Here is a 24,826-nt window from a genome sequence, read left to right as displayed (position 1 = left end):
CTATGAGGAATGATTTAGATCATTTATGTTGGGTAGAATGCCCAGTGGGAGCAGGGTGGTCTCTTGGCCTTGGAACCCCTGCAGATTTTGTTATTTTTTTCTCCATCCCATCTGAAGTTTATTTTGTGTTTTTTTTCTGTCCTCTTGGCCATCTGACCTTACTTCCATCTTTGTTATTTAGTATTGCCTAATCTTATTTTTGTTTCATGCAAACTTTTTCTTCTTCATCATGTAAAGCACTTTGGGCTACACCATTTGTATGAAAATGTGCTATATAAATAAATGTTGTTATTGTTGTTGTAAACAGTTGCAGTCACAAAAGGTATTTGAAACAAAACACAATGAAATAATGCCTTAAAAGAATAGTGGAAACTGTCTTGTTATGCAAAGTGCAGAGCAAGAATAGAAATCTCAAAAGGAAGCTATAATAAATAAAAACAAGCATCAAGTGGAAATTGATATCTGACATTCTGGATATATTTTTTTAATAAAAATATATGGTCACCTGGACAGCATGTTGCAAAGCAGACACTGCAACTAAATATACCATTGAGCGAAAAGCTGTGCAGGAACATAGTTCACTTTGTTAAAATTCTCAAAGGCAGCAATCAAATTGATCTATCGGAATTCTTAATATTATGTTATCAATCACAGTAGAAATTAAGGAGAAAATGCATTTAACACTGAAACTGGGAAATGCTTCTTCACACAAAGGGTTGTGGAAATTAGAAGCAAAATATCATCATGCAGACCAAGAGGAAACCTTGATAACTATTAAAAAGTATCTTGATGAGATATTGGAGCAACTTAACTAACCAAACAAGTTTGCATAGCTTTCTCAAGTATTATTCTTAAGTTATTAACAAATGCAATGCATCTGATACTGCATACATCAGCTGTCATAGTCCAGTCAATCATGGTGCCCAGTAGATCGTGGACAACATACCTGCAGACCAATGGATTGCTCTATTTCTGATATAGCTGCAAAGTGCTCTTGTGATTGGTGACTTACTTCAATTGTTTCATTGTGCTTTTTTGACACATCCTTAAACTTCTTCTCATAATATTCAGCTGCTGTCTTTGCCTTCAGTAGTTCTCTTTCAAGTTCTTTTTTCTCCTTGTTGGAAAACATAGATAGGCAATGTGTTTTTTTAAATCTCTTAAAACAAAATTTCATTTCCCACCTAAGGCTATCAATCACGGACACAGAGTAGTTAAGAAATGAATATTAATATTTACACTTCGTCACATTAAAACATTCAGACTAATTTAGATTGTGAAGATTCTGCCACCTGTTGTGTGGACCAAAGTTCTTACCAAAGCAATCTCCTCAGTTTCAGTTTGACGTTCTTTAGTCTCAAGAACCTGCTTCTCAACTTCAGTCTTCAGTTTCTCAATTTTATTTGCCAGACTACAAATGAAAAATAATATATAAATGTTATGACTGATTTTACATTTATCCTGTAGGGTTATGACAATGCTATAATAAGGAATGTTGCCACCAACACATCACAAAGTTCATCACCCTGATTGGGATAATTAATAGATTAGTTTTCCAAGTTTCTTATGTGGACCTTTTTTTAAAAATGTCATTTGGATTTTCCAGTTCAGCTACATGAGTAGGTCATTTGCTCCACATTTCCAAAACCAATAGTATGAAGACATTTTTGCTGGATTCCACCCGGACTACATTTCCCCCCTATTTCCCATTAATGTCCTTTCACTTTGGTGCACTCTCACAATGTCATACAGAACGTACTACACTAATTGTATCATAAACTGCAAAACATATTGCCATATCCTGAATAGACATGTGTCTAGGATGCCCAAGTGAAACTTGCTTTAGTTCCCAGTTTATCTTAACAAACATAAAGTGATGTTTTTTAACAGGAGTTTACAGTTTCTCACCAGAACAAATCATTACTTGGGAGGAAAGTGGCACCAAAATGTCACAGGACCTGGGGCAGGAAGTTCTTCATCCATAAGAACAACAGTAAAACTCACACTGATAATGAGAATGCAAAGCTATATGAGTGTGAACTTTAAGGGACTTGAGTGCCATCCCCCAAAACAGGGTTTTTATTAACAAAACAAGTGAATAAAATGGGCATGTAAAAGAAGAATACACAAAAGGATGAAAATAATAAAGTATAAGCCTTTTGGTCTCCTTAAGCACAGACACAATGCCTGACTACCCATGTTGGGCTGGCACACTTACCCATTAACACCTTCACCATACAGATTTACAGTTCTCTATCCAGCCTTCCAGCTTTTCTCCCACCTTTTAATCCCTCGTCACCAGGTACCTACAACTGCAATCTCCCCAGTTTGGTGGCACAAGGCTTTTTAGCCTGTGACCAGAAACACTTCCAAGTAACATTTGAGGAATGTTTCCACATTTTGCAGAAAACACTTACATTTTTGCAGGTGTCCTTGAGGAGCTCACCCTAGTGCGGAACCTATGAGGTCAGTCGCATAACACACCAACATTAAGTTCATTATGTAACTCCCATAAAGTCAATAGCAAAATGGCCATCAAATGCCTGGTTAAGTCTAGGGCTATACAAGGGTTATCAGACTCAGAGAGCATTTTGTGATTGACATTGTAGGTGTTCCATGATGTTGTGGGCACCATGTGACCTACGTCATACCTGTGGAGGGGTGCAGTTAGGCTAATTTCTTCAGACTGGCTATCCTCCCCAGTATGCTTGCAAGCCAAAGCCTTGCAGCTCCTAAGTGGCCTAGGGACCTAGAATCATACATTGTCATGTTGCCACCATTCCTCCCATTACAGCAGTATTGAGAAGAACGGAAAATCCTCTGCATGGTAACTCCTGCACCTATGGTGGGTGCCCTAGACTGAACATGGACACCAAAGACAGACAGATAGAGAGTGAGGTTTTGGAGGCTGGGAAGTGGCCAGTATAACTTTTGAGCAGTAAGTGGTAGCATGTATTCATTGGCAAGAAAAGTTTCAAAAAGTGAAGTGTGGGAGGAATGGAGAAGTTTTTTTGTTCTCCAGTCTGTTATTTATAACACACGTTACTCATGTTACTACCAGTAGACAACTGAGTAAAAACCAGTCAAGAAGAGATCTCTTTAAGTACTACATAAAGTACAGTAGATATAGAAACACCAGGAATATTGTACTCTTTAGACCTACAGATGATTCCAGGATATGGTGAGAAGTGGTACCAGAATGGATTTTAAAGATATTTTGGCATTTTATCCTTTAAGTCTCAAACAAGTAGGTGAGATGAGAAAAAACTTCTGGGTAGATAGAAGATTGAAAGATAGAATGTTGAGGACAGGTGCTAGAGAGTGGTACCAAGGTAGCCAAGTGGTCCAGCCATTCTGCCTGACAGACAGGTGGTCAGATCCATAAAGCAGACTGATGTCAGTCAAGTATTACAATGTAAACATACATTTAAATTTAGAGTCAATAATTAATGTAGATGTGTCTGTGTGTATATGGAAAAACACATCAATGGAGAAACTCCACAGAACATAAAGGAACACACCAAGAAAACAATCCTGTTATGGGTATCATAGAATACAGTGATGTAGAAACACCAGGGCATTTCATTTTTGGGCCCTACAAATGATTTTAGACATGAACAGAAGTGGTCTCAGAATGTGGATAAACCCCATATAACATAAGACACATAAAATAACAAATATTATTAACCACATAAACTCCTCAATGAAGGATAGACTGTTAGGACAATTGTGACAAGAATAGGCTATTCTGCCCAAATGCTTGTAACTTCATATTCTAGCTAGATTTTTCAAAATAACATTAAGTTGAGATCTGAAGAAACCTGAAGTCCTGCTCTCCACCACACTATTTGGTAATTTAATCCATTTATCTATGGTTCTCTGTGCGAAGAAAAACTTTCTTACATTCACGTGCAGTCTTCCCTTAACAACTTTCCAACTGTGTCCCCATGTTCTTGTTGCAGAATTGTTCTTAATCCAACAGATGGGATATACTGTACTAATTCCTTTTATAATTTTAAGCAATTTAGTCATGTCACCTCTTAATCTCAGTTTACTTAAATTGAAAAGGTTCAACTCCTCAATCTAACCTCATATCTCACACCTCTTACTCCAGGAATCAGCCTAGTTGCTTTCATCGGGACTTTCTCAAGCACTGCTCTGTCCTTATTGTAATATGGAGACCAAACCTGAGCACGGTACTCCAGGTCAGGTTTCACTAGTGCATGGTATATTATCTAACATCCTATTAGCTTTCTGGATCTCTTTTGTATACTTTTTGGATGTATATAGCGATGAGTCCACTGCTAGGACTCCTAGGTCCTTCTCATACGGTGTGCTTATAAGCTACAAACCTTTAATTGTACATTCAAATCTAACATTTTTACTTCTTAAAAGTAATACTATACATTTTCTTAATTTTCTTGTGCCAAAAATCTGCCCAGACCTGTGTGTTGTCCAAGTCCCTCTGTAATGATTCTGATAATTCATTATCTGTCATTCCACCTTGTTTGATATCATCTGCAAACCTAACCAACTTATAATTTTCTTGTCTAGATTATTTATGTATATTAAAAAGAGCAGTGGTGGAAATACTTAGTTCCACATTCTACAATGTCTTCAAACACTTATGGGGATGAAAGGGAGAGAGTTATATAATAAGCTAGACTCCAGTCATTGTTGGAATGACATATTTGACTTTACACGGTGTAAATTAACTACATCAAAGACCACAGCATCTTCAAGGTAGCCACCAAGTATTTTCCTTTTCAGACTTTCTGCAAATTTTAGAACATTTATTTTTGCTAATGAACTATTGACAGCTCGTCATCCTGGTTATATGGTGTCAGACTACTCCTAGTGAAGTATTGGTGGGACTTATGGTCTTTGAGGTTGATTTTTACTCCCATTCCAACCACTGTTGTCTCACTATTGCCATCATTTGGTGTAAACTGTGATGGATACACTTATTCAGGGTGGATATTGTGTTAATCAGTATTTCTCTATGATGTTAGTTTTGTGTTGTTGTTTCATATTATGGAAATTATTGTGCCCCACTTTATTTAAATCTTTCTGAGATCTGAGTAGCATGTTTGTAAATCTTGATTAGAAATTCACAACAGAATTTTCTATTTCTACAGACTCATTTTCCAACATTCAATTTAAAAATCATTATGAGACAGTACAAAATAACATGAATACCTCTCCATATGTTCAGCCATATTCTGCAATGCTTTATTCACCATGGCACACTTGTAGTTCATCTTTGTTCTTAATTGGTCAAGAATTCTTTCGTGCTCACAAGCTGCTTTTAGATTGCAGGACTTTTTTCGATCATTTGGCCCTTCATGATAATGGGGCCCTTCTCGTCCGTCAGGACCCACAATCTGAAAGAAACACAAATGGATTGCCTCAATAGTTTGTACAAATTCAGTTTTATGGCTTGCTCAATCAATACATCAAATTGTGAAAGTGTCTTCTTCACCACTCTAAATGAAGTAGAAGGTAGAGTCCCCCACATTAGGAGTTACACCAAGAACCAATGTATGTTATGTTTTGGTCATGGTTCCTTCCCTGACTTTTATTTGTTCTTTTCCTTCTCTTTTTCATTCATTTTTCAATTTGAATTATTTATTATTATCATTTCTGTTAATATTGTTCTGTTCATTTGTCATTTAGTCAATATGTTTAATGTATTATTGTTTTTGTTATGTTTAAAAATATTTATGCTTCTTTATATGCCTTTATGTTCCATGTATTTTATGAGTGGTTCCCCAAGAGCAGGGGGCCATGGGATTTGCAGTCCCTCTGTGGTACATTATGTATGTGGTAGTGGTTTGCCAAGAGTTCCCATTTTGCTTTTGCTTCTCTTTGTATTTTCTGGCTTTTTGACATTTTTTCCTCAGTTTAAGGATTTGTCTTGTGATTTACTGGGACTTGGTTACTGTTGATCACCATTGTTTAGGCAACTCCTTTTATGCCTCAGTCTGCAATTTTGAGCGGTTGTTCTTTATTTACATTTTTGTTAATAAATCTTTAATTTTACAAAGATTGTTTTTACAGTTTTTCCCCCTGGTGAGACATTTTTAAGAGATTTCCTTCTTTCTTCATTTTTAACTTTAAGGCTTATTTTCTGTTTGAGGCCTAGTACGGCCTTAAGCCTCCCATTTTCCTGGGTCATACTTGCGCTGTGTAAGATCTGTTCTGCAGGCTTTTTGGAGGCATCGCCCCCTTTGATACTTTGTGGAGCCAGAATTACAAAACGGTATTTGAAATGATGATGATTTATTGTGTAAAAGTGTTCACAAAAGATACTTCAACATCTAAGGTTCTTTTACATTGGCAGACATGGTAATACTAAAAATGCCTACATTATTAGCCTGGACTTTCATGTACACCCTGTAGTACTTACCTATTTGACATTCACTCATCACTCAGGTCTCAAACATGACAGTTGCCAAGGGCCTGTCACTGCCCCTGCCATGTTACAGATATGGCTGTCTGCACCCAGAGTTGCTAGAATGATAACTTCAAATCCAAAGCAAGGATGGCTGAGGCTGGCTTCCTCAGCTTTAGTACCTTAGCAAGGACCAGGGGCCACTCTGTTCACAAACTGCACTCTTGCTGAAATGCCTATACCCTTCAGCACCTGAATCTTTACCCCTGAAATATCTACACTTTAAACAACCCAAGCAAAGGCCAACAGCCTCTTCAAGAGCTGTCCTCCTGACAGGATGCATGGGTGTAGTAGGAGATATTTACCTTTGAAAGGGCTGTATGAATAATCTAACGGAAACCAGGAGAACCTCCTGCCAGGATATCTATATCATTTGGTTCCCATAAATACTACATCTTCAGCTTTAGTACCTTAGCAAGGACCAGGAGCCACTCTGTTCACAAATTGCACTCTTGCTGAAATGCCTATACCCTTCAGCACCTGAATCTTTACCTCTGAAATATCTACACTTTAAACAACCCAAGCAAAGGCCAAGAGCCTCTTCAAGAGCTGTCCTCCTGACAGTATGCATGGGTGTGGTAGGAGATAGTTACCTTTGAAAGGGCTGCACGAATAATCTAACGGAAACCAAGAGAACCTCCTACCAGGATATCCATATCATTTGGTTCCCATAAATACTACATCTGAAAAGGCTGAACAAACAACAAATCCCTCAAATGAGCAGATCACAACATATGAATCACTTACAAGGCATACGACTCATCTGAATGAGCACAGCTTGCTACATTCATTACTCAGGGCAGATAATATCATTTAAAAAAGGCAATTTCAGTGAGATAATATCAAAATTTAATTCAATCATTACTTAAATTAAACTAGACATCAAACATTAAAACTGTGGAGTAGAAGAAAGCCTATACAACCTAAATGATTCAAATTAATGTCCGTATAGCCAGCTGTGTAATTTAAAGATTCCAGTCTTTTTTAATCCAACTAAGATGTTCTTTAAAAGTATGCACCATGGCACAGCCATTCTCCTCTCCTTTGTTTGGGCGAATTTTCATTTTGTAGGTCGTATTGTACTTTTTGCTGTTGGACAGTATGATGTATCATTGCATATTCAAAACTGCCTATGCTGTCTCTCCCTCTCTCTCACACTAACTCTGTGTTTCACATCTCTCATATCAAAACCTATATATCATCTGCCTGTCTCAAAGGCTGCATGGTGTCTCCATCAAGCCAATAGAGGTGCCTTCTCTTACACTGTGGTTTGATGGCTATTTTTAGTAAGTGATATCAGTCAAAATGGGATGACTGAGAATTTTTCTTGGTTTTGCTACCAGTCAGACAAATTATTTTAAGCTAATTATGAGATACAAGTTAATAAAGTTCTTAAGCCCATATTTAACAGCTTCTTACAAGCATATACATACGGGCTATTTAATACATTCTAATAAAAAATAACATATGTTTTTAACATTTGCTTAACATATGCATTTTTTCAGAATTCTTATCTGTTTGCATAAATATGTCCCAGAATTCAACACTCAGTTTAAACATTGCTATTCCCATCAATATGTTTAGCTGCTAGTTCAAAAGAAGAACATATCTAACAGCCACTTTTCTCGAAAGTTGTCTCAACGTTGGCCCATTTCTAAAGACTTAGCTTCTTTTGCTGGTCCTTGCCCCTTGTAGCCCATCCTCTATTTCATGTAGGAAATCAGCTTCTGCAGCTTCTCTCTCCATCTTCTGACAGAATTATGCCATTTCCTGCCAGAACTACCTGTCATGTGCCTACATTTCTTCAAACCTTTACAAAGTTCATGGACTTAAAGCTACATCTTATCTAAATAATCCTAAATAGTTTGTCTTATTTAGCAAATGGAAAAAAAATCATCCTCCTTACACTTGACAATTATTCACTTTCTAAACACACTTTATTCAGCCTTTCATTTTCCAGCTGAGAAAGGAATTTACCGTGGCTGATTTGGGGAAAACTTAAGTGTTTAATAAGGTGTTTAAAAACTGGGGTAAAACTTTAAAACATGTGAATGGGGTGCCAGCTAAACACAGTGTTCACTTTACCCACATCCTCACAGGGCTAATTGAGAGACATTAAGTAGATAAATATGTCCATGTTAAAATGTAGGAGGAAAAAAAGTAATAGTGGAAATAAACCCAAGCAAACATTGAGTGAACATGTGCAGGCCTCATGCATGGAATTGAAATCTGGAGCTCTGAGATAATGCCACCAACTACTAATGCAGTGCTTCTCAAACGGTGCACCATGACGCACTAGTACGCCGCTGTTCACGGTTTAGTTTTATCATGTGGCACAAAGAAAAAAGTTTGAGAAACCTTGCACTAATAAACCGTCCCGCCAAACATATGCACATGTCTTTGTCGGATTAGGATTGTGCTCGTAATAATGCTTGCTTTATGTAAAACCAAGAATGAGAGAAAAAATGTTATTAACTCTTATGGAACTGCTTTGCATGTTTACTAGGGAAATTGTTGGGGAGTGGAACAGTTGCTCATACAGTATCAGATTCCTTCTCTAGAATGGAGGAACATAACCCAGAAGAGGACCAGCATCCCTTCTTCTCTGCCTCTGATCCTACTCCTTCTGGCCTGAATGAATAAAAGTCACCTTATCATCATTTGACATTGTCAGTCTAAAAGCAAACTCAAAGGAGAATAGACAATGTTCCTGAAAGCTTGGCTTCTTTGGTCTAAAATCAAGATGACACACTACAGCATTTTCACTAGCTGGTTTCACTCATTTGTCAGTAGAAACTGACTATTAAGCAGAGTCTCCTAGTTGGAACCCCAGATATCATTCCATTTTACAAACAAAATAAAGCAACAGATTAGCATTTGGAATAACAAAGCTTTCTCTGAACTCTACTGCCGGTATAGTAACTTAACCATGGAAATTTCAAACTGATAAGCTCATTATTTCCCTTTGCTTGTGAACATTGCGTATGTTTAACAGGCACCTGGACATATTAGCTCAATTGCCTCTATTTCATATAATGGCCCCAATGCATGTCCATAGTGTTCTTCAATCTTTATGACATTTTACATTCCAGTTCCGAGTACTAACCAGCATTGTATTTTCTACAAGGCCAGTCTTCCCTTCTTCAAGAACATCAATTGGTATCACTCTTGACCCTAAGAAAAAAAAAGGAAGTCTGAATTAGAATAAGTTGCTCAAATTTAGGGTGTTAATAGGAAATGTAATGATTTGTTTCATGAGGTACATAATAAAAAACAATAGTTGCATGAAATATTTGAAATATTAAAAATGTGTGCAAGATTCTGGATTGTACTGTAATAGAAATTTGTTATTTTTCATCCTCTCATTGAGTCCGTAGAGGGTTAGATCCCTAGTAAAAGATCAAAAATAATATATTCATAATCATTGACCTTGAAATGGTCTAAAATGATACCTCACATCCTTATGTTTGAAATTTGTCATTTGTAATCTTCTGGGAATGGCTCTTACAGGACTAGGACCACCAGTAAAGAATCAAATATTAAAAAGATTATTACATTTGTGAGCAGTAACATTGAAACAGCATAAAACACTCTACTTGCCGATATTACTGATCCACATTTTCTCAAAGTTTTGTGAATAGGAGTACTTTGAACCCTCATATCCCATTTGGGAGTGAACGCCATTTATATGGAATGCACAACTACACGTCCTTCTGAACATTTTTTGCTGAAAACACTTATTACTTTACTCTTTATTATAAGGGTGTAAATTCCTGAACAAAATATGGTCAAGATTTGGCCTAAATTAGAGTTTTTCAGGGATAGAAGGCCAAACAGAGGGGTGAATCCAAAAATGCTCAACATCTTGCATAATTAGACATTATCACACACGTGCGATTAAGAGGCTGCTAAAGGGCTTGAGTAACTGTAATACTACGTCAGACCAGGGGGTGGCGGACTGTGCTGACTGTCTCTCTCAGTCTCTTGCAGACCATTCCTGGGAAATCAGTTCTGGCACCACTGATGATGTCACTACCAATCCAGGCACCTTTGAAGACGTCACTTCTGGTTCTGGCGTGGATGACATCATTTCCTCTTCTAGACCTTAAAACCGCCATCTTACCTCCACTTAATGAGTTCTGTTTTGGACTCTGTCTTGTAAATAACTCACTTTTTCAAACCTTTTGCAGCCAAGATCATATTATACAGGTGGCTGCCCCAAACCTTTGTGACTGTCTGGAGTCAATTTGTTACAACATCAAGATGAGTCAAATGGTATATCATATGTGGGGGTTTCTCATACTGGTGATTCAGGATGCATCAGACAAAGAAAAGCTGCAGTGATTTCAAAGCATTCATAACTAATTCATAACTTATGAACACAATAAAATTTGAAATGTGGGGTAAATTTGTCATCAGTACTTCATTATATATACAGTTAGGTCCATAAATATTTGGACGGAGATAACTTTTTCTAATTTTGGTTCTGTACATTACCACAATGAATTTTAAATGAAACAACTCGGATGCAGTTGAAGTGCAGACTTTCAGCTTTAATTCAGTGGGGTGAACAAAACGATTGCATAAAAATGTGAGGCAACTAAAGCATTTTTTGAACACAATCCCTTCATTTCAGGGGCTCAAAAGTAATTGGACAAATTAAATAAGTGGAAATAAAATGTTCATTTCTAATATTTGGTTGAAAACCCTTTACTGGCAATGACAGCCTGAAGTCTTGAACTCATGGACATCACCAGATGCTGGGTTTCCTCCTTTTTAATGCTCTGCCAGGCCTTTACTGCAGCGGCTTTGAGTTGCTGTTTGTTTGTGGGCCTTTCTGTCCGAAGTTTAGTCTTCAACAAGTGAAATGCCTACTCAATTGGGTTAAGATCAGGTGACTGACTTGGCCATTCAAGAATTTTCCACTTCTTTGCTTTAATAAACTCCTGGTGTCACGCTTGGGTCACAGATTTGCACAGAGACACAGGAGGTTGTAGAAAAGAAAGGAACTTTATTCAAAACACTGCAAACAAACATTTGTCTCTTTTCAAAAGTTTAAAACATACTCCTCCATGACAAGTCAGAGATGACAGTTTCCCCAGGAGGAGAGAATGTCTGAGAGAGGGAGAGAGAAGCAGAAAATCAATTTAACAAACTGAGAGAAGCCCATACAGGCTTTTTGACAAGGCGGAGTACCGCACGGGAGGCAGATTACGCAACAGAGCCGGCCAGAAGGGAAAGGAGAAATGTGAAGGTAGTCTATCTATGTTTCCTAGGGGTTTCCTAGGGCTTTTCCCAGGGGCGTCTGTATCTTTTTGGTGGTACTATTAGCTTCGCAGCTCACACTGGGTTGCTTTGGCTGTATGTTTTGGGTCATTGTCCATCTGTATCATGAAACGCCGCCCAATCAATTTGATTGCATTTAGCTGGATTTGAGTAGACAGTATGTCTCTGAACACCTCAGAATTCATTCGGCTGTTTCTGTCCTGTGTCACATCATCAATAAACACTAGTGTCCCAGTGCCACTGGCAGCTATGCACGCTCAAGCCATCACACTATTCTTTAGCAAAGTCCAATCTAGCCTTTCTATTCTTGAGGCTTATGAGTGGCTTGCACCTTGCAGTGCACCCTCTGTATTTACTTTCATGCAGTCTTCTCTTTATGGTAGACTTGGATAATGATACGCCTACCCCCTGGAGAGTGTTGTTCACTTGGTTGGTTGTTGTGAAGGGGGTTCTCTTCACCATGGAAATGATTCTGCGATCATCCACCACTGTTGTCTTCCGTGGACGTCCAGGTCTTTTTGCGTTGCTGAGTTCACCAGTGCTTGCTTTCTTTCTCAGGATGTACCAAACTGTAGATTTTGCCACTCGTAATATTGTAGCAATTTCTCGGATGGGTTTTTTCTGTTTTCGCAGCTTAAGGATGGCTTCTTTCACCTGCATGGAGAGCTCCTTTGACTGCATGTTGTCATTTCACCGCAAAATCTTCCACATGCAAGCACCACACCTCAGATCAACTCCAGGCCTTTTATCTGCTTAATTGATAATGACATAACAACCGACTTGCACACACCTGCCCATGAAATAGCTTTTGAGTCAATTGTCCAATTACTTTTGAGACCCTGAAATGAAGGGATTGTGTTCAAAAAATGCTTTAGTTGCCTCACATTTTTATGCAATCGTTTTGTTCACCCCACTGAATTAAAGCTGAAAGTCTGCACTTCAACTGCATCTGAGTTGTTTTATTTAAAATTCATTGTGGTAATGTACAGAACCAAAATTAGAAAAAAGTTGTCTCTGTCCAAATACTTATGGATCGAACTATAATTGACCACAATACCAGTTTGATACATTTTACTAACAGGTAAAATACAAATATATTGTGAAAAGACAATGATGCATGCAGCAGCATATACTAGCTGAATGTATCTCTCAGGCTGGATAATGGATGGATGGATGTATCTCTCTATTACATTAAAAAATCTTGGGTCGAGATGTGACCTTCTCAGAAAGACACTTTGACATCCTGCGAGAACAACCAATTTAAAACAAGATCACGGACATCTAACCTTTCAGTTGTTGGAATGCTTTTGGCAGACACACTTCATGAGCTCTCGGCTCTTAAAAATTTTATACGTTCTAGATAGCACGTCAACGGCTAAGTGAAGAAGAAAGAGCAGCATGTCTAAGAGAGACCCAAAAGTGCTGGAGAGAAAAGAAGGCAAAAAAGAATGCAAAAAAGAACAATAATTATGTGCAAATTCTGAAAATAAGGAAAGTAATTATCAGCCCAGACCAAGTGGAATTGAAAACCTCGTAGTTCCAATCAGGGTCAGAAATAAAAGACTTCATAAAGACGTTCAAAAATGTTGGCGCTATATATATGCAGAGCAAGTTAAAGAATATGAAAGTAGTAAAATTCGAAAGTATCAAAAAAAAAGAAACTAAAGATCGCATTAGCACAAACAAATGGAAATTATTACTCGGTGAAATAACGGAACAGAAAAAAAGAGATTGAATATATGGACATAAGTGATATGTCAGAAGTATTTAGATATTGTAAGGCTTTACAGTTTAAGTCGGAGACTTGTAGATCATCTAATTCCTGTTGCCATCAGGGAAAAGTAGTGTTGCCTCCCAATGAAGGTGGCATATCCACGAGAATTAAAAGATTTGTTGTTTGGTGAAAGTGAAATCCACAAACACTACAGGCAAAATATCTGAGTCTACAATAATCTTTTCGCGTTAGCATCATTCAATGCACAAAACATAGATTTACACAATAATGGACCATACGCTATGAGAATCTGTGGTCTCACAACAATTAAAGCTACGACAAGTTTAATTTCGAAGAAACCATAATTCAGTCAGGTGTATATTTATGATCACGGAAAAGCAATGCAACATAGAATCGAGAGAGTATGTAACAATTCCCAAGAAAATAACAATCTCTTTAAATTGTATATGTGGTTAACCAAACCCGGGGGTGGGCGAGCGAAGCGAGCAGGGGGCAGAGCCCCCTAGAACTTCTTTAAAAAAGTAGTCTCATGTAATGAGTACACAAATATAAACTCTTAAGAGTAATTATGAAATATTTTAAATCATACATTACACAGAATAAAATATAATAATTGAAAGACTTCAGCTGTCTGTTTAATCATCTGGATTTTCAGTAATAACTGGAAACAACCAAATTGGTCATGATAACATGTTGATAGTAGTAATAAAATCTCAAAACACTGCAATTGATGGACATGTTGAATTTGTGACTTTTATTCTTTATTCTGACATTTGTCATAATTAATCTATATACTTACTAATGAAATGTCCAATCAAACATTCATAATTAATTTGCTTAGTCCAATTCAAGGTCATGGAGACTCAAATCTATCTTGGCAACATCAGGCACAACCCCCAGGCTGGATGCCAGTCCATTGGAGGGCACATGCATGCAGAAACGAGTGCTTACTTACAATGGGCTCATTCAGAGTCACCAACCAATAAGTTAAATATCTATGAGAGAAGAACCAGAATACTAAAAGGAATATGTCACACACACACAGGAAGAATAAACCCCTAGCAGTTAGTGACCAGACTACGAATCAAAATCTTTCTCCTGGTACTATAAAGCAGCGTCACTAACTGCTGTGCCACCATGCTGCCCACTAACAGAATGTGTATTGTCAGGGTCATGGTGATCAGACATGTTCAGTATAGACAATATTACATTGAATAGCTTGTGTAAATATTTTGTGAATTGGTCAACATGTCAACTAGTAAATATAAAGGAGAACCTGACCAGCCATGTTGCAAAGCAGCCAATTTGAAAAATGTCAGTTTCACTTTTGAGGGGTCAATAAATCCAAAACTTTTTTGGCATGTAGTATGTATCAGAGATATTTTTCAGCATTTTACTGAAGCTCAAGAAATATGGAAATATAACAATTAACCCTCCCCAAAACCACAAAAATAACTTCTGACTTGGCTAAAGATAAGAGAGCAGTCATCATGAAATATTGGAAAGGCATATTACCGTAAGTAGAGAGAGATGTGCAAAATTGTTTATAATGGGCCTCAGTTTTGTCTCTCATCAGCTACTACCTCCAGGGGGTTGAGTGTGCCCATAGGTGAGCCTGCCTTCTTAATCAGTTTGTTGATCTGGTGAGCGTCTCTGACACAGCATGCACATATGATAACTCAATTGAATTAGAACGCTCTACATGGCCACTCAGATTGTATTTTATTTATGATACTGAACAATGTGCAAATTGCTCTATGCTTGCAGAAGCTGCATCTGCCCACCTGGCATACTCATTTCAGCATCTTTACGTTTTTTGGTATTGATATGCTGTGTAATATTTTTACATCCTCCTTGAGAAACAGAATGCCTACCTTCACATGTTTGTCATATCAGTTTGTGTACTCTAAACCAAATATATCCTTCTTTAGAAATAAAAATTTTAAAAATTTTCTCTGAAGTTCTTTGTTACACGAACAAAAATGCATGGTCATATTAACAGATTAAGCATATAGCTAAAGGAAACCATCTCAGAAATAAATGCCTTGATATTACACAGGCGCACTTCCCAGTTTATAAGCTTTGCTTCATAAATACAGAGTATCTGATATTGCCAGTTATGGACAGAAATGATATGATTGCTGATTTTTATTGCATTGAAGAATGAGCAGTCCAAAGTGCTCTTTGTACAATGACTTGCACACTGCTCTGTGGATGAATGGAGAAATGAGTCATGTTACAGGACAAATGAGGATTTAAAAAAATCATAAATCATTCATTCATTTCCCACTGCTTATCTGAGACTGGGTCGCAGGAGCAGCACTCTTATCAGTGAGACCCATATGTCCCTTTCCCCCGCCACACTTGCCAACTCATACTATGGGATCCCAAAGCATTGCTAGGAGATGTAATCCTCTCAACAAGCCCATGGTCACCCCTGAGTTCTCCCTGCTGGCCGTGCCTGTAAAACCTCTACAGGAAGGCATCAGGGAGGCATCCATATTAAATGCCCAATCCACCTCAATTGGCTCCTCTTGATGCAAAGGGTCCAAGCCTTTCCCAGATGTTTGTGTTTCTCACACTGTCTCTAAGGGAGGGCCAAGGCACACTACTGAGAAAGCTCATTTCTGCCGTTTGTACCTGAAGCTCATGAAGTAGATTGACTGGTAAATTGAGAGCTTCGTCTTTTGGCTCAGTTTCTTCTTCACCACTATGCATCAGAATAGTGACCAAAGAACTGCGCTAGCCGCCGCTATCCATCTGTTGATCTCAACATTCCTTTTCCTCTCACTTGTGAACAAGACCCCAAGATAGTTAAATTCCTCTACTTGAGGCAGTATCTCACCTCCCACTCCAAAAGGACAATTCACAAATTTTCCTACTAAGGAAAAAATAAATCAGGACACCAGAATTGGGCAAGAAATTCCTGAAATAGCAGATATTTGGTAACCCTAATCTGAACAAAAAATGAAACAACTTTGTTAATATTTTTTCATTTTGCTTCCTTTCTCAAGGTGAGACCAGCATTATCCTTTTCTCCTTTGCTACCTTCTCAGCTGTTCTTCTATCTTCTGCTATCACACAGCATCATGAAATGCACTGCCAAGTAGTATGGCACACACTTGCATTGTATGACTCACAAAAGACTTGATCTTGAGCACTTATAAAACCAAAGAATTGCAGAAATTAGCTTGTTTTTGACCTTATTTTGTTCTTAACTACAGTTAATTATGTATACAGTATTTCTTTCTCCTTTTTCTATTACATCTGTCACACACATGCACATGGGAGAAATTTTACAGACTCAAATAAATGTTTCTCAACCAGACTAGGGGCTGGCATTGCACTCTGACAATTTCTCCTCTTTTCCTCCACAGGCCATCAGAAGAACCAGACTCCTACAAACATCACTTTCGATTCTGGTCCTAGTGGCCAAGCATCCTAAATCATCACTTCTGGTTTTGTTCCCCACCCTCCTCTTCCTGCCTGCTAAATACAGTATAACAGCCATGTCTTCTGTTTCACCTCAGTTCTGTTTTGAACTTCTGTCTGTAAAGACTTGTCAACAATTTACCCGATTGCCAAGTATACAGGGTGGTATCCCCCAACTCTTTATGATCTTTGTGTCTCAATTTCACAGTGGCATAGTCGGCAGAATTGTGTGCTTAAAGATGTCTGAAGAGCAGAACCTGAACACTGTCCTTAGCAATATGGCCTCTGAGCTACAGAGGCTCCAAGTACAAATGAGAGAGACCTGGACACAATCTACAAGGCAGAAGCACAAGCCCAAGCGCAAGTTACCATCCAGGCTGTGCTTCTTAAACTTGGTGAAGCCGGACTTTGAATTAATCACAAGAAGTAGATCTTTGGATTGAACAAAGCTAACCTGGGGGACAGAGGCATGGCAAGACCACAGTGTCCCAAAGTTATGCCATCCTGAATTGGCCCGAAGACCAAGAGGCTGATTCAAGCCTTTCTTGGATTGGTGGGATACTAATGCCAGTTTGTGTTCCACTTTTCCAAGAGACCGTCACCCTTGACTGATTTAACAAACAGGCTAGCTTTGCATTTCATGATCTAAAGCCAGCCCTAAGGTCGGGACCAGTGTTAATTGCTTCCAACTTCTCTTTGACTTAACCTTAACATTTTCTCCCCTTTTCCTCTGTAGACCATCAGAAGAACCAGCCTCCTAAAAACATCACATCCGGTTCAGGACCCATGAACCCTTCTCTTCCTGCCTGCTAAATATATAACAGCCATGTTTTGTTTCACCTCAGTTCTGTTTTGAACTTGTGTCTGTAAAGACTTGTCAACAGTTTACCTGATTGACAAGTATATGGGGTGATATCCCCCAGCTCTTTATGATCTTTGTGTATATTTTACACTCCGTAAAATATGCTTTAAATCTCAGCCACTCAATTCACCTTGTAGTCTCTTTGGACTTGTCTCAGTCTCATGAGCATTCTGCCTTAGTATAGCAATTAAAAATATACAAAAGTAACATCTAAAAGTAAACACATTTAGGTTGGATGGAGGTGGATGGAGATCTGGAGGAGACATAGGTGAATCAAATGTTATATTTTAGTGACTTCAAAAGGAAAGAGAATATTAACACACTGAGTGGTCTTCCTGTAATGATCTGTGAAAATGCTCCTGATGACAAGAATTAAAAGAGATTGTTACCTGTCCTTAAGTGTGGGACATGTATATAGATCCTATTTAGATTTATATAGATCCTGAACAGGCCTAAAATAACTTTTGCTGATTTATCAATACACTGTATTGCAAGATTTCTTGACAAATTCTTGTGGGTGATCAAGCTCAATGAGTGAAAAATCCAATGGGTCCTCGCTAGTAGTCATTGCTGATTGTTAAACATATTCCCACTCCTCCTCCAACAGGGAAAATGACCACTATGACATCACACTCCGAATCAGGTGGCTGTGTCCACTGCCCATCTTGAACCCCAGGAAACAAATGGAGGTCACCAGCTTAATGGAGGTCAACCAACTTAATAAAAAAAGAAAAATCAACAGGAGACAATGAGATTAATCGCTCAATGGATTACAGCTGTTGATGCAGTGTTAACTTTTTCTTTGATCAGACACTGTAACTCATCAGACCTAGGAACCCCCAATAATGAGATTTATAATATTTTACATCCATCCAGTCTACTAACATTTCCAGATTGTGTTTTACTCATTGCAAGTAATTTGGCAATAAATATTTACACTTGTAAAATACATATCCAGAAACTCTACAGTAGATAAAGATGAAAGCAGGGAACCTGCTGAATCTTGGTAGAAGTGTAGAATTTTTTAAACAATTACAGGTGTTAAATTTAATTTGGCAACCATATGCAATGAGTCTTTTTTGTTTTGTGTTAATTTCATAAAACTGTTATTTTCCATTTCACATTCAAGTTACTTTTCTCGAGTTTTATGGTGATTATTAGGCTTACCGTATATATTCTCGTGAATAAGTCCTCCCGTGGAAAAGTCTATACTTTATAAAAATATAATTTCTGGTATTTTATAATGTCGGTCGTATAAGTCAAATGCGGAAAACTCACACTATTGGTCCAAGAAATTATGATGTGCTAATGCCCACCTGAGAGAGTAACCATGGAGCACACAGCCTTTTTTTCTATGTATTGTACCTAAGTGACCACACAATAATACCCAAACTATTCCGAAGCGACGTTTGCACTGTTTTGTGTTTTTTGTATCTCACACCCTCATACACCTTCATCGTAAGAACATCCCTTATCTACGATGGAGTGTTCGATCAGAAGAAAATATGAAGCTGGTTTTAAATTAGAAGTCATTGAAGTGGTGAAAGAAATTGGTAACTGCGCTGCTGCAATAAAATTCGATGTGTCTGAGAAACTGATGTGAGATTGGAGGAGGCAAAAAGATGTAAAAAAAAATTAAGTGTCGCATTTTTGAACGGGCACATAAGTCGAGGTCTGATTTTATGATCGATTTTTCAGATTTCAAGACTCAACTTATACGCGATTTTATACAGTAAGTGATTTTACTGAGATTAAAACAATGTGAAAAAATGAGAGTGCATTAAGCTGATACTGTTACATGTTTACAGTGATAAATAAATGAAAATGTTATGATGTGATGGACATTGAGTTAGATTTTTCATGTGGCGTAGTGATGGACATTAGCTTAGATTTTTCATGTGGGATGCTGCACATTCAAGGTCAAGGGGGTGAAATTCGTATTCTACTTGTTTTGATGTGTTCAACCCATTTTCAGCATCCAACTAGTTTCTTATGCCCAAGAAGTACCCTATTTACATTTAGTATGGAGATGATATTCCATCTCTAATATGGCCAAAAATAGAACTACCGATGAGGAAAACAATTTCTGTAAAATTTAATTTGCAACAAATCTCAAGGTTTTGCTTTGCAAAAAAAATGTGTGAAACAGATTGCATATTCCTTCAAGCAGAATTTGTGCTATTGACACAAGAAGAAAGGTGATCAATCCCAGCAGGAACTGCTTATACTGTATTCTCTAATTTCTCTATGCATCTGCCTGTTTAATTTAGTCCAGTTAATAACAATCTCCAATGAATAAAAATCACCAGACTCATTCCCTTTCATGTGTAGATTTTTTGAGCCGCCAGTTGTGTTCTGGTAGTGTGATCCCCATTTTGCTAATTATGATGACAATCTTGGTGACTGCAATCCTAAATATGCACTAGAGGCAGAAATGAAACTTGAAACTCCACAGTGACCAAAGAGAGCATATCCTTAACTTTTTCTGCAGGAATCAAGAAACAGGAAAGGCCGTTTGCTAGGTAACAGCCTGGGGGAGTGGCTTCCCATCTAGTGAGATTTGTCATTTGGGAAAATACAGCAATGCATCATGGGGCATTTTGGTGCATCTTTGTGTGGAAAATATCCAGCATGTCATATTTCTACAAAACACATTTTGCCTGCATGGCAATGTGGACAACAGCAATAAATAGACCAGATTTGACATATGCATGACAGCTATAGAAAAAACATGGGTAAACACAGAAGTGGGAGAACAAGGCTTTAAAGAGCAATTTTCCTTGTTTTCCTTCCCTCAAAACCATTAAAAACTCACTTTTTTAGTGAGTTTTGCATTTTATAATTGCTAAATCGCATGCAAACCGAAGTTTAGTGTCAGTTTCACAAAACTGTTGTAATTGGCCTGTTTCACTCATCACTAATTAGAACCAGCACTGAGACTGCTGACATTCAATTTTCTTTAACCCTATACTTAATGCAGTTAATGGAACTGTAAATTTAGATTTTCAGTACTTTTAATCATTTGCATAAAGATGTTGATGGTAATTATTCATCTACTTTGAATTACTTTTAAGAAATATTGTACTTTGCAACTCCTTTATCCTTACCTTGTGTAAATGTCACCATGGGGTCAGTAGTCTGCCCTTCTTCTGGAAAAATAATATGTCTAATCTGCTCCATGTCTCCAGGAAAGCCTTTGTGGTCTGGTGGTACCTCCTAAACAGATGAGATGAACCAAAAATAGACAATTGCTTTTAGACTTTTCTTCATCATATTGAGACGAGATAAGATAACAGCTTCATGATGACAGTATGCACTAATGTTATATTAAGAGCCCATTGGAGAAAAGTCTGTCACTTAAATCGACAAACACACAGTTAGTTGACAAAGTTAAGTAGTAGCTGTAGTAGTAGCAGTAGTAGTAGTATTTCCTTCTATCAGTTATCCAATTGTTTGTCTGATCCAGAGTCATTGAGCTGAAGATGAAGCCAACTATGAATGGGGAACTAGTTGTTCACACAAACATACTCTTTCATATTTAGTCAATTTAGGTTTCCTATATAACGGTATGTGCATGTCTTTCAGAAATGGGAAACAAATTAGAGTACTCAAGAACAAACCTTGATATGATACTGGATTGCAAACAATGCGTGATGGTACTGGATAGGTGTTAGGCTATACATTGCCCTTATGATATACAATATGCACTGGCAATGGTATTACTGACAGTAACATACAATACGAACACCAGCAACAAGAGACATAATGTTCCAAGACAACAGATACACCTCCATAATTAACTACTCTTGAGGCATGGACATAAATCAAGAACAGTAAGGGACAATAAAATATTTTGAGCTATATATGGTCTCATACTAATGTGTGTAGTGGCCAGGAGACCAAGGGATTGGCTGAGCACTTGAAAGGGAGACTGCTGTCTAGATTTTCAGGGATAAACTGGCCACAAGAGGGATTTCTAGCAATGTGGCACCATAATTTCCCTGTGAATTTCCAGACCTCTCCAGGCCTTCCTGGGAAATGTTGGCAAGACTTCAGTTGCCAGAAAAAAACAGGGGCTACAGGATTGAAAGAATACAAAAGGAGCAAATACGGGGAGACTAATTATGAAATTTTTCAGTGGAGAAATAGACCAGCCATTCTAACCTTGTTTAGGAAGATACAGACAGGCCTTCAAGATTTATTGTAGTCTCCTCTTGTATGCGTGTGTGGTAGTTTCTAATATCCTGCACTCTTTTGTTTTCAGAGCAACATATCATCATAACATTATTCAAGCCATTTAACCCAGTTCACACACTCCAGTTCATACACACTCAGACTGGTAACTGTGACAGCAGCAGAACTAACCAAGATATTCATGATTTTTATATTATTTGGTACATCATCTTTGATGGCATTTTACCTAGTTTATTAAGCTGAGATGAAATGGAAAAACGTCTCAGCAGCTCTGAGTCTCATTTAATTTGTCATTTTTCATTTCTTCTCCTTCAGGGTATAACAAAAGGTAGTCCTGGAGACATTGATCAGCAGACTGCTTCCCTGAGGAAGGCCCAGTGACTAAAATGTAAAATAATCACTTTGGCACTAAAAAAACATAACAAAGAGCCACCATGGTTACCTTGTCTTCTTTGTTCTGAATAACATTAAATAGAAATAAGCTCCAAACAAAGCCCTGGTGTCTCCCTGTAAAAAACACAATGTGATCACCCTTAAGGTATGAATCTGGCTGGTCCCTGACATAAAATATTCAAATTAAACTGATTTTATATGTTTCTGTTAGAACTCTGCATGTGTTGATTGATTACTAAATCATACTTTTGTCTTCCTTACTTCACAACACTCATGGAAACCTTCCTGTATGAAATTACCATTTTTATTGTGTTATAATGTTATGTGCCATCTTGTTGAATTTATTTTACTATGGGTCACCCTTTATGTCATTTTATGGCTTCATTCAGTTAATCCTATATGCCTAGTTTGGTGCCCTATGTTGGATTAGCACCCAGTCCAGTGTTCCCAGAGAAGGCTTCAGGGCCCCATAATCTTGAGATGGATTGCAAGTGTCGGAGTAGAAGGACTGGCATCCCGGCTAAGGTCAAGGATGATATCCTACCTGGCTTGTAGGCCGTAATGGATGGAGAACAGGGATGTGGACACAACCTACCTGAGGTGATCCTTGAGTTCTGTCCTAATTGGGATTGTCTCAATGGGGATTGATGGGACTTGAACAGATTTCAGGAACAATTTGTCCCCCAACACAACCGGGAGCCCAGCTTGTACACCTGCAGGGTTGCCAAGGACTTGTAGTATGGAAGGGCAGCCCCTGTCATGGACCTTAGGTGCCACAGGCTATGAAGAATGCACCGACATATTGTGGGACGCTCCCATATGACCCAGAAGTGCTTCTGGTAAGCAATATGGTAACACCAGAAGCACTTCAGGGTTCAAGATAAAAAAGGAAATGTCTCCATTTATTAGGGGGTCAGATTCAGGAGGTAGTGGACAACACTTGAGAGAGAGATAGAGAGGAGAAAAGAAGATGGAGGTGTGTATTTGTTCATTTAGTGGTTGTGTATATGGTACTGGACTGTGCAAGGGATGCGCTGCGCTGTATGGCTGAGTTGTATCTAGTGTTTGGGGTTCTAGGGTGCCCCCTAGTGTTCACAGGGTTTAAGTGGATTTCCATCCATCCATTTTCCAACCCGCTGAATCCGAGTACAGGGTCACGGGGGTCTGCTGGAGCCAATCCCAGCCAACACAGGGCACAAGGCAGGAACCAATCCCGGGCAGGGTGCCAACCCACCGCAGGACAGACTAGGGCCAATTTAGAATCGCCAATCCACCTAACCTGCATGTCTTTGGACTGTGGGAGGAAACCGGAGCGTCCGGAGGAAACCCACGCAGACACAGGGAGAACATGCAAACTCCACGCAGGGAGGACCCGGGAAGCGAACCCAGGTCCCCAGATCTCACAACTGCGAGGCAGCAGCACTACCAACTGCGCCACCGTGCCGCCCTTAAGTGGATTTGAAATGATAATTCTATCTACATCGGATTGTAATTTTAAATATATCTGTAAGGGTTTATGAATAGTGTTTACTATGTGGGCAACTAAAAATAAATATACTAATAAGAAACAGACCCACTTGCATACACAGTCCCTGTCTGGGGCACATGGCTATATCAGTTCACGTGTCCAGGTTCTCAAACAAACATCAAGTTACAGCCGACAATCAATGGCAGACAGAGCTAGAATCACATTTATAGTGAAAATGAATTCAGTAATGTGAAGAATTTATTTATTTTTTATTCATGAACAGTGATGTTTAGCTCTATTACAGGATTTTTGCATTAATTATGAAGACACATAGGAACACCTTGTTCTCCGTTCATTGGCATTATGCATACTTTTGTTCTTTTTAGATGTAGTCTTTGTACTTTTCACTCCCTTCATCTTCTCCCATTGTCTTTGCAACAGAAGACCCCCCTCAGCTTGGCACAAAAGATGACTTGAAGTACCAGTTACTACTCACCAGACATGCCATATTTACCAGCACTCAGTCTCCTCTGTCTGCCCACGTGTTGGCATATATGTCACAGTGACAAGCCTCAGAGTCACAGCTGACTGACAGCACGTATGTCTTCAAAATAAATAGAGCTCGGTAAGTACCATGAGCAGGGAGGGAGGGAGGGAGGAAGGGCACTGCTGATAAGTATGGATGCATCTTACAATACATAAGTGGCTCAGTATTCAGTGATTCCTATTGTACACATTTTTTCAAATTTGTACATAAATATTGGCACATTTTGTACTTTTGTACACTTGTGTTTGACTGAGCTGTATGCCAACATTCCCCACGCTTTCAAAGAAGAAAATAAAGTGTTCCAAAGGCTTGATTGTGACATATTACTCAGGACTATGAAGATTTTGCTTCCTGAAAACTTTTGGGTGTACCTTATTAATTTTAACCCGCTGATCACAAAAACCACCTCTACTTTTTTCTATCATATGCCTTTTTATTGCAGTTTTCCTATTTTT

At 38.3% G+C, this 24,826-nt stretch overlaps 1 protein-coding gene across 1 annotated transcript in view; it reads right to left on the bottom strand.

Annotated features, from left to right (window-relative positions):
• Window positions 1-24,433, bottom strand: part of LOC127528753 (uncharacterized) — a 37,791-nt gene extending 13,358 nt beyond the window's left edge. The window contains exons 1-6 of the mRNA XM_051929480.1: window positions 24,321-24,433; window positions 20,877-20,985; window positions 9,561-9,628; window positions 5,200-5,384; window positions 1,318-1,411; window positions 1,013-1,117 (exon numbers count right to left, since the gene is read on the bottom strand). Of these exons, the coding sequence (XP_051785440.1) occupies window positions 1,013-1,117; window positions 1,318-1,411; window positions 5,200-5,384; window positions 9,561-9,628; window positions 20,877-20,985; window positions 24,321-24,332 (573 nt within the window). The 5' untranslated portion in view covers window positions 24,333-24,433. The remainder of the gene's footprint in view (window positions 1-1,012; window positions 1,118-1,317; window positions 1,412-5,199; window positions 5,385-9,560; window positions 9,629-20,876; window positions 20,986-24,320) is intronic.
• Window positions 24,434-24,826: the final 393 nt, after the last annotated feature.

This window comes from Erpetoichthys calabaricus, chromosome 7 (genome assembly GCF_900747795.2).
Source record: "Erpetoichthys calabaricus chromosome 7, fErpCal1.3, whole genome shotgun sequence".
Classification (NCBI taxonomy): domain Eukaryota; kingdom Metazoa; phylum Chordata; class Cladistia; order Polypteriformes; family Polypteridae; genus Erpetoichthys; species Erpetoichthys calabaricus.
Note: the sequence above shows the minus strand (reverse complement) of the source record. Positions and strands in the feature narration are given on the sequence as shown.